Genomic DNA, 14942 nt, shown 5'->3' with positions numbered 1-14942 from the left:
CATGTGAGAAAAACTGTCATGACTAATAACTAATAACTTAATTTCTAAACTTAATTTTGAGAAAAACATTTTATAAAAATAGTAGTAATTAAAAAAACAATTCTACAAAAACGATCATGTCGTAAATTTTCCATCCAGTGCAATTATTTTAGGCTTTGCTGGAAGGATGTAGGGTTTTCATTAAAAGATAATTTAGGAAATGAAAAACTGGACTCAACGTATTTATTTATAGCTGTGAAATTTGAGTTCGAAAACAGAAAATCGGAAAATCTTCATCGATTCTATATTTGATGGTAAAACTCGATGAATATTTAGAATTGAAATGCTTTTAAATAGATACTGGAGGTAAAACCTTCTTCAAGAAGCTTATAAGCTTATAAGCTTCGCATATCATAAATGTAGTAAGATATAAAACGTTGAAAATTGGGACCGAATGAACGAAATTGTATTTATAAATTACAAATGTTTAATAATAATTGATGCTGAAAATATCTCATTTTTGATATAAATAAAAATTCACAAGGCTCAGCATTTCAGTAAAAAAATAAATAATAATCAAACAAAATTTTTTTAAAGATATATGATTTTTTTTTCTTTAAAAAATATTGGCAAGAAATATTTTTATAAATTTATTGACTGAACAATTGAAGTGCGCTACTTGGATGAAGTTCAATTTGGCCGAAACTTCACGATTATGATTATGATTTACGTCTTATGCTGCTATGCTCACCTACAGGTGAATATAGCGCTCTCACGCCTGCTGGTTTGTCGACTTGTACCACTTGCAGAGATAAAATAAAAATTTAAAAAACAAAACAAACTAATCATCATTTGCTTCATTGGAATCTTTTCCTCTCCCCTTGAAGACTCGCATCTTGGTAAATATTTCCTGATATTCACTTCGTCTTTGACATATAATTTTTTATAATTTTTTATGGTCAAGATTCTCAATTTTTTTGGATTTCAGCTCCCACTCTTAAAGTAAACTAAATCAAAAAGTTTATTGAAGAGTGGCTGGCACAGAATTGCTGTCTGGTCTTTGAAATCTTTGAACCATCTTCATCCAAAAAGCACTTATTATTACTCATTAAGATATTACTCATTACGTGAATTTTATGAAATGCTTTGGAGCATTTTTATAAATGTGTCAATAGCATGTGTTATTTTCACGCCATTAATCAACAATATGAAGAATGAAAAGCAACAGCTAAGTAGTTGTAGTAATTAATTGCTGCTTAATGTTCAGTGAATAACATCCTCAGACTATTTAACAATTATCACAGAATTGAAGACAAAGTGATTATTGGTGGAATATTTATTGAGCCGCTAGTCTTCAAGCGGCAAGGTAAATATTTATAATAATCACTGAGTCTGAGGGAATATATAGAGGATGAGAGCTAGAGATATAAAAGATATACAGTATATGGAGATGGATGGAACGAAGGAATGAACAAACAAAGGAGCAAACAAATGAAGGAAGCAAGGAAGTATGAATGAATGAATGAATGAATAAATAGCTTATATGAATAGATGAATGATTGAATGAATGAACGAATTGACAAATGGCTGGATGGATTAACGATGGATGAATAGGAAGGAAAGAGAAAGATAAACAAATGTATGGTCAAACCTGCTTTATTAGCACCCTACACCTCACAATAGCAGTTATTATGGATGCATGCAAATGAGATGCAAATGAGACAACAAGCATTGTATCGGCACTTCACGATTATTTCGCCTACGCATCATTTCGCCTACCGAAGTTCGCCTACGCTTTATTCGTTTCGCCTACCAAAGTTTACTTAGCTATAATTACACTGTTTCTTTTCGATTTCCGAATAAATGTTTGTTTGTTCACACTATCTTTAGGAGGGGTTTTAATGAAATATTATGAGAGAAACATAAGAGAACGTCGCGAATGACTACAAGACTTCGTGACAACAAACCCGTGACTAACAACAGTGTACTTCGATCGACAACTCGTGCTCGTCAAACCATTAGATTTTCGAATAAATCTTTGTTCCCTCACCAAAATCTTTATCAAAAACACGAATATCTTATCTTTAGGAAGGTTTTTAATGAAATATCTAGGAGAGAAACATAAGAGAACGTCGCGAATGACTACAAGACTTCGTGACAACAAACCCGTGACTAACAACAGTGTAGTTCAATCGACAACTCGTGCTCGTCAAACCATTAGATTTTCGAATAAATCTTTGTTCCCTCACCAAAATCTTTATCAAAAACACGAATATCTTATCTTTAGGAAGGTTTTTAACGAAATATCTAGGAGAGAAACATAAGAGAACGTCGCGAATGACTACAAGACTTCGTGACAACAAAATAGTTCGATCGACAACTCGTGCTTACATTCCATTCATTATTATACACAGGCAGTCGATAATCAACTCAATTTGTAATAACTAACCAATTTTATTATCGAAGATTCTTTACAAAATTTTGATTATTGACATTTATCAAATGTATTAAGTTTATTTCTAAAATATTCCTTATATAGATATAATATCTATATGGGTTTATTGACTTCTAGAGGGGCCATTCAGGGCAGAGCAGGCTTTCAACAGTTGGACCGCTGATTTTTCATTACTTTCAAATTTCTCCCATAAGTCAAATATTTTCCTTTGTAGATTTCGATACTTTCTCTTTTGAATTCGCTTGAGCTTGCCACTGCTGATCAACTTGACGCTGAGTTCACATACCCTAGCTTCGTTATGGAGTAGCTCAACTAACTCATAAAAGGGAAGGTGACTTCTCCCGGCCCGCCGGTTCAAAGCATGATGCCATCCTTCAAGGTCATTATTGGTCCTAATAGGCTGACCAAAAACACTCCACTCTTTGGGTTCGTGGATGGTCGAAGATATCCACTGATCGTCCACATACTGGCATAGTTCTTGTAGGGTTCTTCCGTTAGCTTGCGTCTGCAGTCTATAAAACTGGCGAGGAATCTCGTTATGGGGCAGGAAAGGAAGGGCCATGATCTTTTTCAAGTACTTGTAGATAAGTTCGTTTTGCTGGTATGCGGGCTGAAGACCAAGTTCTTGTATCTGTAAAAACAAAAGAATAATAAGTAAATCTATCTCAAAAATATCGCATTACTATGATTTCACTTTTACCTTTCTCCATATAGCCTGCGTCCAGTGGAACGCACATCCTTGAAGCCCTACTTCTGGTAAAACAATCTTCAGGGCTGCCCATACTGCTTTTTCAAAATCTAGTGTAACTTTTCGTACAGATGGCTCCTGTGGCAAAAGGCCGATAATTTCTTGTAAAACCTACAATAAAAAAAGAAATATGTTTAGTTCGAGTCAATCATTGACGATATTTGTCATGTTTGTGTTTCACAATCTGATATACCTTTTTGTAATCCTTCTTCTTCTTTCCCGACATAACAACAAAAACCAGGGGAAGCTGTTTTGCGTTGTCGCCGGATTTGACGAAGGCATTTATGGATAGGAGCTGAGTGAATGGCCGACGGACGACTTTAAATGTACCATCGATATACCACGTCCTTGCAGATGATAGGAATCGAAGTTGGGCATCTGAGGCGAACACCAAGTGCCGACGATTCCTTAGTTTGATGTCAGCTCGAAGGAATTCCTGAGGAAGTGCTTGGAGATCCAATTCAAAATCCATCAGGTCTTTGGGATCAGCTGGTCGCAGGCTCTTTCTTAGACGATTCGCTGCTTGAGCAATGTTTTCTGGTGCTGGGAGGGCTTCGCAGGGACTGTCTGTTAACTCATTTAGAAGAACCTAGAAAGAAAGAAAAAGCAAGGGAAATTAATATTGTTTACACTGTAAGAAGAGAATATATGCGTTTAGCAAAGTTACCTCTTCCACAATTACTTTGGCGGATTTAAACTTCTCTTCAACAGCCTTTTCCTTCACTTTTTTTACTATCTTGGTTGCCAGCAAGGTTCCTGATTGAGGCGGGTGATTATGTACACCAAGTCCCTGGGTAAACACACCTTCTCTTTCGATGACAGTGGCCTTGCACTGGTTGCCTTTTGGGCGTACCGTGCACTGCCAATACGTTGCATACGTCCGCTTAGATCGCACGTTGTATGTGAAACCAAGATTGTCTATTAGTCTCCGTCCACTTCTCTTACTACCGGCTTCAACTACTTCGTACGTAGTGCCTACCACTGATTCGTCATAAAGGCTTTCATCAAGTCGGCTGGCCTCTTCGAAAGTCGACTCCCCAATTTCATTCACGACGTGATCTCCTTGTGCAGGGGCATCTGAAAAGAATGAAAACGAAATGAGAAAACTGACAAGAGGCTGGAGTAATAAATTGTAATTATTTTGAATAGCACCTAAGCTTATAAGGAAAAATATTAACCTAAAATGCTGTCTGGGATGTCACTGGTTTCTGCGTCAGTCCAATCGGTTACTCGATCTTGGTCGGCACATTCAGAGTGTTAAGTAAATAAAACCACCGATCAATATATATATATACAAAACAAATTCGAAAAGAAAGAAATGAAGTAGCATCCAAAATAACACTTACCACTCAAGTCATCATTTGTGCAGGTTCCATGTTGCCAACAGCCAATACCACCATTTGACCGACCAATGAACCAAGCATCATCACTTTCAGAAACAGGTAACTCACAAATGATACACTTTTCACTTTCCATAATAAATTGTCACTCGAATTCGCTTAGCTGTAAACTCAGTTTTTCTTTAAGATTAAGTGATCATCCTTAATGTCTACTTGCTTTAATACTACGCGGTCGGATCGAAACTTTTTTAAAATAACAAATTTCATTGGCTGGTTTCGTTTCTATTCAATCGTTCAATTAACTTTATCACGAAGTAAGCGGTCAAGACATTTCTCACTTCCATAATTACAACAATAGGTTAACAACGCATTGAAATCTGCCTATTGAAATCAAGCAGAGGTTGAGTCACACCTTTAACGAGTCTTACAGGATTGTTCTCACAAACAATAAGACGTTCGCGTCTGTCTTGTAGTCAAAAAATCACTTTTAAATCACTTTTTTATTTAAGTGTCTAGTCGTTCTAGCGCTTTCGCACTAATTGGGGACACTTTTCACTCACACGACGTTCTCTTATGTTTCTCTCCTAGATATTTCATTAAAAACCTTCCTAAAGATAAGATATTCGTGTTTTTGATAAAGATTTTGGTGAGGGAACAAAGATTTATTCGAAAATCTAATGGTTTGACGAGCACGAGTTGTCGATTGAACTACACTGTTGTTAGTCACGGGTTTGTTGTCACGAAGTCTTGTAGTCATTCGCGACGTTCTCTTATGTTTCTCTCCTAGATATTTCATTAAAAACCTTCCTAAAGATAAGATATTCGTGTTTTTGATAAAGATTTTGGTGAGGGAACAAAGATTTATTCGAAAATCTAATGGTTTGACGAGCACGAGTTGTCGATCGAAGTACACTGTTGTTAGTCACGGGTTTGTTGTCACGAAGTCTTGTAGTCATTCTCGACGTTCTCTTATGTTTCTCTCATAATATTTCATTAAAACCCCTCCTAAAGATAGTGTGAACAAACAAACATTTATTCGGAAATCGAAAAGAAACAGTGTAATTATAGCTAAGTAAACTTTGGTAGGCGAAACGAATAAAGCGTAGGCGAACTTCGGTAGGCGAAATGATGCGTAGGCGAAATAATCGGATACCATCGGCACGATAGCCTCACTTGTATCATTCTTAATACAAAAGAATTTCTCATTGCAGGCTCAATTACTATAACAACAGCTATTGTTTATTTGAACAACATATGCTCAAGAGTAAAAACAATGTGTGATAGATATTTTTTAGCCTCTGCCAATGGTTTAACATTATTTTAGTAATACATACACTGTAATCAAAACATTTTAAAGTGTTTTTTTTATTCACAAGAAGTGTTACCCTACACAAATTGGTTTCCGAAGCCTGGAAATAAAAGAATCATTTTTCACTTTCAGTCTTATTTTGAATTATTTTTTTTCAGGTTATCCAGTGGAATTGGACCAGTTCTGAGAATTCAGAACTGCATCACAACATAAGACAGGTAATGTGCTGGAGGAAGCAGTGTTTCCCCCAATTCTTTCTTCACCTGTGTCTGTACGTGTACAGGTGTGTTTATAAATATAGACCTCTTTACCTTGGGTGTACTGTTTTCTCATTTTAGACCATGTGTCATGTAATTTCTTCAAAATAAGATTCTTTGTTTTACCTCATTCATGTGTATTTTAATACAATTAAAATTGTCATGTACAACCATCAAACAAAGAAACAACACTCTAGTTAATAACACATGGTCTGAAATGGGAAAATATGACACTCAAGTTAAATAGGTTTGTTATTTCCTGGAGTGTGGAATTGGCATCTGGCTCAACAACCTATCCAGAATGCATTTAACATTATAAGTATAACTATTGTGCTATGAGTTGTGCAGTTTTGCAACCATTCATCATTCAAGCCACTACACTCAGTTCAATAACCATCATTAAGATTATAAATTTGTGAAAAATACATCCATTCCTATTAATTTTCTTGTAGATTAATTTCTATCCTGAATTTTCATCACAAAATATCATTAATTTTATCCATATGTGTCTAGGTAACTTTTAGTGAGTCAGGTCAACCCGTCCCTGTCCCCCATGGGCTGTGCAGTGGCCAGTTATGTCCTGCTGGTAACTTTGAAGTTGAGATTGTAGCCCCTGGAGTTTACTACTTTATAAGGTTTGTTCATTATCTAAAAAAGATCATTTACCACTCCTGGGTGGACAGCTTTTAAAATACCTAACAGGTTTTGCAACCCAATAAATAAGGCAGCCGATAAAAAAGAGCCTGTAGCTTTCTGACTACAATTATTGATAAAACTAAGATATGAGATATCAGGCTTTTTTGTTCCTTAGAATTACAATAATTAGAAATAAAATGGAAGGAACAGAATTGAATGAAATATTTTATATCAGAATAGCAGTAATAAATTATGTGTTCGGTGTGTGTGATGAAATAGAGAGAAGACATAGGTTCAATTCCCGCCAAAGGCATTTGATATTTTTCTCTTATTCTCTCTATTTCATTACACACACCGAATGCATAATTTATTACTACTACACTATGTCTATTCTTTGAGTACATATTTACGGTGTTCAACTTACCTATAGATTAAAAATATCACTCTGGGATCCTCACGAGTACCCTACATTTCATATTCCGGTTGCGTTACCAGCGTGGTTGGTCCTTGTGGTGTAGTGGTTAGCACATCGGACTGGAATACCGAAGACGTGGTTTGGATTCCTGCCAAGGGCATATTGATATTTTTCTCTTATTCTCTTTATATCAGAATAAAATGTTTCTTAAATGCTAGTTAATAATCATAATTTTCTTGTTTCCATACACTTAGTGAAGGACATTCTAGTCTGAGAACCACAACTATCAAAGTCCTAGCAGCTCCACAAGAGACTATCAAAGTAAGCACCAAATACATGTAGGTCAGGCAAAGATATTATAAACATTTCTTGTTGTTGGAACTTGGAAATGTTGTTGATTTTGAAAGATGCTATTTAACTACTGTCAAACCTCTCTGGGTTTTTTGGTTTTCCTTCCTCCACAAAACCTAACAAGCTAAATTATGATTTGATCTGTTAGTAATCTTTGCCCTGACTTAGATCAGCCCAGAGATTGTTTAATCAGAGGTATATCCCTAAAATAAAAAAGGGTTATTTGTTTGTTATTAATAAAAGAACTTCAAGACAACTAGAGATATGAAAAAAAGCATCGAGAAGAGACCAAAATTACTTTATTTATTGAAGAATCCTTAACACATACATGTACTAAATAATGTGTTTTTCAGGTAACAGACCAGAGGTTTGAACCTAATTTTGTTGAGATCAATGAAGGAGAATCAATAACATGGAAGTGGGAATCTGGAAAGGGAACTTTGAAGAAAATAGAGTAAGTTATCAGGGTTGTAACCATACCTAATTGTTTACCCAGGCAAACGAGCAGCAAGGGCAGGAGGAAGGAGAGGGTTCAGTGGCATGCGACCTCGGATAATATTAAAATTAAGGCCCTCGGAAATGCTATTTTCATAATTTTGAGGGATATTTATGATATTTTACTGAGGCAACACTGTCTTTATTTTTTAATTATTCTATTTGTTTAAAGCTGTGCCCAAAGAGAGGTGTATACATTAGGACACTTGGTTTTAAATAAGAATGATTAACCCAAAACTTGCTTGCCTCAAAGTGGCTATGGTCCTGGTTATACTTGACAGATTGGATCTCTAATTTGGGTCTGGGAATCACTGAGTTTTTAATGGTGTCTTCTTAATTTTTAGGTACTGTTCAAAACATGGTGGAGTTGCATTTTCGAATTTGAAGTAAGTATTTGACAGTACAGTCATGTCCTATTGTCAATCTTACATTGCTTCTCATCGTATAACACAAGTGAAATTGTACCATTTGCCATAGCCACAAAAAAGGGTTTTGTTGGGTGTCAATCAAAGTGTTGAATCCAAGACATTTTTGGAAAATAAAATGTTTTCAAATGCACCTGCCTATGGAATGCCATGAACCTGAAGGCCAAAATAGACTACTGACTTGTAGAAAATGCCTTGATTGATGTCCCAAAAATCCACTTTTGTTAGAGCTGTGAAACACTGTAAAGATTGTTATGTTAATTGAGCTTAATTTTGTTAAGGTTTGTATTCTGTCAATCAAAACTTTTCATTCTGTCAATCAAAAATGGATGGAAGCAAAGGCAGCCACACACAAAAAGCACTGCATGCGAAATTGTCTTTGTTAACTGTGTTAATTTTAAAATTTTAGGTGAGTGTATAATATACATTTTATGTGACATTGTAATTCTTTTTTGTTTGTTTGTAGTATTACCTGTAATACTGACCAGGGAAATGTCTACACATATACAGAAAGCTTTGAGTAAGTTGCAGTCAAAGTACTGTAATACTAATGGTATTACATTGATGTCCAATGCCTTAACTGAAGCACTTGATTTGATAAACAGTGATCCTACAGACTGTGCTGGCATTGGTTAGAATTGATGTCATCAACTCTATGTCATAATAATGGTACCATGTGCCATGCAGTCATAGGATACCCCTGCCTTTGATATTAACGCATATCTTATATCCTACTACTGCGACTGGTTAAATGATGACATCAACTCTATGTCATAACAATGGTACCATGTGCCATGCAGTCATAGGATACCCCTGCCTTTGATATTAACGCATATCTTATATCCTACTACTGCGACTAGTTAAATGATGACATCAACTCTATGTCATAACAATGGTACCATGTGATATGCAGTCATACTGTAGGAAACCCCTGTCATTGATATTATGACATCTTCTAAGAGGTTGTTACAGGGCTTAATAAGGTTGATGGTAATTGACACTGAACATACGGGGTAGTTTGTACGAAAGTACTGACGACAATACAACTAGACTTAAGTCATGGATGTTTGTGTTCTTACCACATGTCTTTCTAAATGACACAGAAAACCAGGTTTATATTACTTTACTGGAGAAACTCAAGACCAGCTGTGTATCATCAAGGTTCTACAGACAGCCAGGTACATTGTGATATGATTTATTTGGATTGGATTGGGTTGGGTTGGTAAACACCCCCTTTGCAGGGGTGGATCTAGAGGAGGGGTGCAGGGGGAATAATGAGTAGAAGAAGAAAGAGAAAGAAGAATAAAGGTGAATTTTAAGTCTAAAGATGAAGCTATATTGCTTACTATCAATCACATGGCTTTTTGGAGTTGACTCGGGGGCAATTTAATTGCAACGAGCAACTGTTAAGTCAAAATAAATCTGACTATTTCTACTGCCTGACACCAGAAATCAAGATACACATACATCTTCCAAAATCCTCCAAGCTTCTGAATGTTAGTTGCCGCCCAGTCAAAATACATCTAATAATACCTTTAGCATCCGCCAACCTCTAACCGCTAGGGATCAGGCGCAAAAACACGACCGCAAACACAGAGAAACGCTCAGCGTCAATGAAATTCAATATAGCGGCTATTCTAGCAACAACTTTGTTATGTTGCCCTGCTAAATGTCGCGGAAAGTTTGACGGAAAACGCCTGACGTCGAACTGCAATTTGGTGTTGCGGTACCTAGCAATAACGTCGTGGTAAAGGTCTCTATTACTGGAAGTGACATCTATTGATAGTAAGCTATACTGACTTTCTAGCGGAGTAACAACCATCCCTTTGAAAATATCCTGGATCCACAACTGTCACACTATATATGCATGTTCCATGAATGGTTCCCATTTTTCTTTTTCTCTTAGGGAACATTCAATCAAGTTTCTTGAGCACAGAGCTGAGCCGTCTTTTATAAATGGATTTGTGGGAGACAGGATATGGGTGCAACAGGGACTGCCAAAGGTGCGTACAGACAAGTCAGTGGCCGATCCAGGGGTGGTTCTGTGGGTTCCATGGAACCCCCCTTTTTGTGAGATCTTAACAAGTCATTCATGTTCTTGTAGTGAATTCCTGGTTCCCCCACCCCTACAGTAAAATTGGGTCCCGTCAGATGAAAGTAGATCTCTTTAGTTTGAATGAAATGTCTTTGCCCTAAATCCAGATACCAAACCTCCCATATTTATTAAAAAATAATGTTTTTAGAAAAATAATGGAAGTTCGCACTTGATGGTGAAATCTGAAGATGGTGGCGTTTTGGTGAGTATATTTCTTATTTTGAAACCAAAATTTGATCAAACAAACGCAAAAAGCAAATAAATTACGTTACTGATAAAGAATAGAAAACGCGCGCGCGTGCTGTGTGCAGTCATAAAGCACGCGGGGGGTTGGGATAACACGAGAGAAGTGTTACGAGAAGCAACGGTAGCGCGCAGAGAAAATTTCACGCATAAAAATTCGCATATCGTATTGACTATGGCGAAGTTCAATTATTTCAATTCTATACCATTATACTTTTTTTAGCTTGGGCTCGATATTTTCCCATTTCAGACCACGTGTCATTCTCTAGAGTACCATTTTTTGTTTAACGGTCGTGCATGAGAAGACACACGAATATTGATACAACTTAAACAAAGAATCTTATTTTCTTCGGAATGATACGTGTCGTGAAATGGGTAAATGTTATGCCCAAGCTTAAAAGGTTTATTAGATCAGAGAAAGTTATAAACAACAACGCTTGGTAATATCGCTGAAACCTCGAGCCCCATGCTGTTAAATTCCAATTCCTAACAAACAGTGCTGCTAGAGCGCATTAGGCGACCAATATAGACGGCCAAATCCATGGACCATTTCCACCATTTAGGAGAATAGACGGCATTATGCCGGTTTCATTATCAATTCTCAACGTATTTTTTTAATACTAGGTTTCATCAAGACCCCGCGGGAAAACCAAGCCAGATAGGTACTATTATTAGCATCGTTTAAAAAAGCGCGGCATGTTTGATGTCTGTTGGTTTTGCGCTTCAAAGGTGAACTCATTGAATGCCACTTAGATGATGTCTGTTGGTATAGACTAATAGTCCTGTCGTATGATAACCTCTGCGTCCCTTACAGGTGTAGGTGTTGTCTAGTACCAAATCACATCTCTTTAATGTCTGTTGGTACAGACTAATAGTCCTGTCGTATGATAACCTCTGCGTCCCTTACAGGTGTAGGTGTTGTCTAGTACCATAACACATCTCTTTAATGTCTGTTGGTACAGACTAATAGTCCTGTCGTATGATAACCTCTGCGTCCCTTACAGGTGTACTTGTTGTCTAGTACTATAACACATCTCTTTGATGTCTGTTGGTACAGACTAATAGTCCTGTCGTATGATAACCTCTGCGTCCCTTACAGGTGTACTTGTTGTCTAGTACAATAACACATCTCTTTAATGTCTGTTGGTATAGGCTAATAGTCCTGTCGTATGATAACCTCTACGTCCCTTACAGGTGTACTTGTTGTCTAGTACTATAACCCATCTCTTTAATGTCTGTTGGTACAGACTAATAGTCCTGTCGTATGATAACCTCTGCGTTCCTTACAGGTGTACTTGTTGTCTAGTACCATAACACATCTTTTTGATGTCTGTTGGTATAGACTAATAGTAATGTCGTATGATAACCTCTGCGTTCCTTACAGGTGTAGGTGTTGTCTAGTACTATAACACATCTCTTTAATGTCTGTTGGTACAGACTAATAGTCCTGTCGTATGATAACCTCTGCGTCCCTTACAGGTGTACTTGTTGTCTAGTACTATAACACATCTCTTCAATGTCTGTTGGTACAGACTAATAGTCCTGTCGTATGATACCCCTACGTCCTTTACAGGGGTATTTTTTCATTCATCTATATCATTGCATGGGGTTATACCACATCTTTTCTTTCCAATACCACTGATATGCGTGCAGGTGTTTCTTAATCTGTATTGTTTAGCGTTGCCTTGTGTCAAGTGATGAGCTATTCATAGTTTCTTATTGTTTGGTTATTTGGGTGTCTCGTTTGATCATTTATTGATTGTGTTGATGTAATTAATATGGTTGTCGCTTAATGGGCTTCCCGCCATGCGAGGGGATTGTGGTTTGTCTCACGTTGACTCACTTATTTCTCGAAGTTTCTTTTTTCCTTGCTGGCTCGTTCTCTTCGATTTTTCATTCCCTAAAACATACTGCAAAAAAAAAAAAAAAACAACAAAAAACAAAAAAACAAAAAACGCGCATTTCCATGATGACACTGAAAAGGCTTGCCCATTCAAAGCAACGTAATTGGAGAGTATAGATTTTCCTACTTTTTGATTGGTGCCCAGTGAAATCCATTCTAGCATCAACAGTACTGTACATCTTTCATATCTACTGAACACACTCTAACGTGTGCGCACTGCCCCCACCATTACCCCCATCGATGCGTTAAATTTCCAGGATACCAGTTTTGGGGTAATTAAGTAATATAATAACTTTGCCTCAATCGTTTTTATCTTTCGATAATCTGTTGGTGGTTAAGTAAGTCTGATGCTCCTCGGTGTCTGCTATTTATCAAGTTAATTATTTTTAGAAATCCACCAGAAGAGGATATTCTAGATGTTTTAGTCTTGTGATACGATCAGCGACTCGGCAACATCACTTGGGTGCTCTCTACCGAAGGGGCACGCGATGCAAAATCACGCACATATTTTTAGAGCATTTTTTGTATGACTGTGAAAATTCGGTGCCATATGCGTGACTCACCGTGACCGTGATGTTTTCTAGAATTTTGATTGGCGAATTTTTCCCCCGCACGCAATGTATTTGGTCTAGCAGTGCCATGACCTTGGCGTGGCTTTGCCCGTGCCGTGTTCATGTCGGGTTTCGGGCATTTGATTGGATGGATAGTAAATTCTCTTGCAATGTAATTGGTCTGGCGTATGCCTTGCCGTGTCACGACCGTGTTCGTGCGGTGAGCTTTTTAAAAACTTTTCTAAATATCTAATGAGTGACGGTGCGAGATTATCTAAAATTTGCTCGCGAAGAAGAAACAGTGGCCAAACAAAGCCCTTTGCCGAATCACGGGGCGCGAGATTACCTCACGAAGTAGACGCCATCTTGGAAATATGTCCCCTAAAACAACCCCACAATGCACTGCAATGCCAACTCGACCCAGTTTTTTCGTCATCCTCGGAATGGCTAATTCGGTAAAACCACACACACTTACATTTTGATAAGCCTTGTTTGCTATCCTACCACAGGTGTCCCAGTCTGATATCATACTGTTTTGCCTTGCCTGGTATCTATCGAGTGGTGTGCGTCAATGGATTATCTACCTTACAGTGCATCATCCTGGTACAGACCAAACCACGTGACTACGTCATTAGAATTAGTCCTCAAGGATTCGAGCCAGGTATGTGACGTCATGCTGTTGAATATAACCCAAGGGTTCCCTGGGGTTCTACTCGTGGCGTACTTTATAAGTACCAGTATTTTACTTATATATTTAATCTTTAGATAAATAATAATAACGATAATATTCTATCATTAATGTATTTGTTACCATGCCTATTTACAGAGCTCGGTAGTGTAAAACAGGGTGACAGAATTTGGTGGATGTGGACTGAGGAAGAGAGCGATAAGTGTGGCTTTCTCATTAAAGAGGTATAAAACGTTTGCATTCTTTCCATACATGCATTTGACTGTCATCTAAAAGATACCTGTTTGGTCTGGGAGCCCCGTTAATAGTGATAATTTTTTTGACCCGCCGGGTTTGTCCTCCTCGCTTGCAATAGACCTCTTGCATGTGACGTCAAAGGAGCTCAAATTGGAGGATAAAAGCAAAAGCTGCGAGAGCTCTGTTGCTGGTTTGAAATCATTAGCAAGAGATCGAGATAACAAAAGGCATTGCGGCCATGTTGGATGATATAACAAAAAAGACTAATGATGAATTCATTCAACATGTCGACTATAAAAACTAGCTATTTATTGAACGAATGCATGGGTGGAAGTGTTTGTAATATTTAATAATCTTATATCATATTAATAATTATTTTTAATATAATATTCAAAAATCTATAATAATCTTTTTGTCTATTGCGGATTTCTAGGAAGAACGCATCGCAGCCGTCAGTCAAGACTTCTTGGGAACTAGAGAAACAGGTTTGTCTCTTAAAATCACCCGGTTCTGTGCGGGACGGTAATAATACTTTGTCATCCATCCAGAGAGCAGTTTTTTGAATAGACCCTTTGCAGATTAGCAATCATATGCTGATTAATTCACTGAGAGCAAATGAATGAACATTTTGATTCCCATGGATGAAATATACTGGTGAGCAAGCAAACTTTCTACAACCTGTTTTGAGTGATCGTAATAAAACTGTATTTCGTGACACACTGGTTACACATCGTTTCATTCAGTTCTTTACAAGTAGCTATACAGAATCACTAATTAAAATAAAAATAAAAAATTTTGCTCACCAGTACAGACAT

At 37.2% G+C, this 14942-nt stretch overlaps 2 protein-coding genes across 2 annotated transcripts in view; one reads left to right on the top strand and one right to left on the bottom strand.

The window, feature by feature from the left end:
* Positions 1-14942, top strand: part of LOC116301439 (uncharacterized) — a 46817-nt gene that overhangs the window by 587 nt on the left and 31288 nt on the right. The window contains exons 3-15 of the mRNA XM_031710498.2: positions 5990-6049; positions 6602-6723; positions 7394-7460; positions 7844-7944; positions 8330-8371; positions 8877-8930; positions 9514-9588; positions 10317-10413; positions 10654-10707; positions 11373-11410; positions 13712-13863; positions 14029-14114; positions 14561-14612. Of these exons, the coding sequence (XP_031566358.2) occupies positions 5990-6049; positions 6602-6723; positions 7394-7460; positions 7844-7944; positions 8330-8371; positions 8877-8930; positions 9514-9588; positions 10317-10413; positions 10654-10707; positions 11373-11410; positions 13712-13863; positions 14029-14114; positions 14561-14612 (1000 nt within the window). The remainder of the gene's footprint in view (positions 1-5989; positions 6050-6601; positions 6724-7393; positions 7461-7843; positions 7945-8329; positions 8372-8876; positions 8931-9513; positions 9589-10316; positions 10414-10653; positions 10708-11372; positions 11411-13711; positions 13864-14028; positions 14115-14560; positions 14613-14942) is intronic.
* LOC116306068 (uncharacterized) lies at positions 2414-4658 on the bottom strand. Its single transcript, XM_089035245.1, has 6 exons — positions 4529-4658; positions 4361-4438; positions 3850-4259; positions 3376-3771; positions 3135-3293; positions 2414-3065 (listed from the first exon to the last, which is right to left on the bottom strand). Exons 1-6 carry the CDS (start codon positions 4656-4658, stop codon positions 2538-2540), a joined length of 1701 nt encoding a protein of 566 aa, XP_088891371.1. The 3' UTR covers positions 2414-2537.

This window comes from Actinia tenebrosa, unplaced genomic scaffold, assembly GCF_029948245.1.
Source record: "Actinia tenebrosa isolate PJP-AT-01 unplaced genomic scaffold, QUT_ActTen_1.0 PGA_scaffold3__52_contigs__length_22856419, whole genome shotgun sequence".
NCBI classification, from domain to species: domain Eukaryota; kingdom Metazoa; phylum Cnidaria; class Anthozoa; order Actiniaria; family Actiniidae; genus Actinia; species Actinia tenebrosa.
The sequence above is the reverse complement of the archived record's forward strand: the minus strand, read 5'-3'. Positions and strand labels throughout refer to the sequence as shown.

Bases quoted from the DNA above. Each gene is read 5' to 3' on its own strand.
- LOC116306068 (XM_089035245.1), bottom strand. From the start codon at position 4,658: ATGGAAAGTGAAAAGTGTATCATTTGTGAGTTACCTGTTTCTGAAAGT. The intron at 4,439-4,528 runs GTAAGTGTTATT...TATTTACTTAAC, and splicing joins CACAAATGATGACTTGAGTG to ACTCTGAATGTGCCGACCAA. The intron at 4,260-4,360 runs GTTAATATTTTT...CATTCTTTTCAG, and splicing joins CATCCCAGACAGCATTTTAG to ATGCCCCTGCACAAGGAGAT.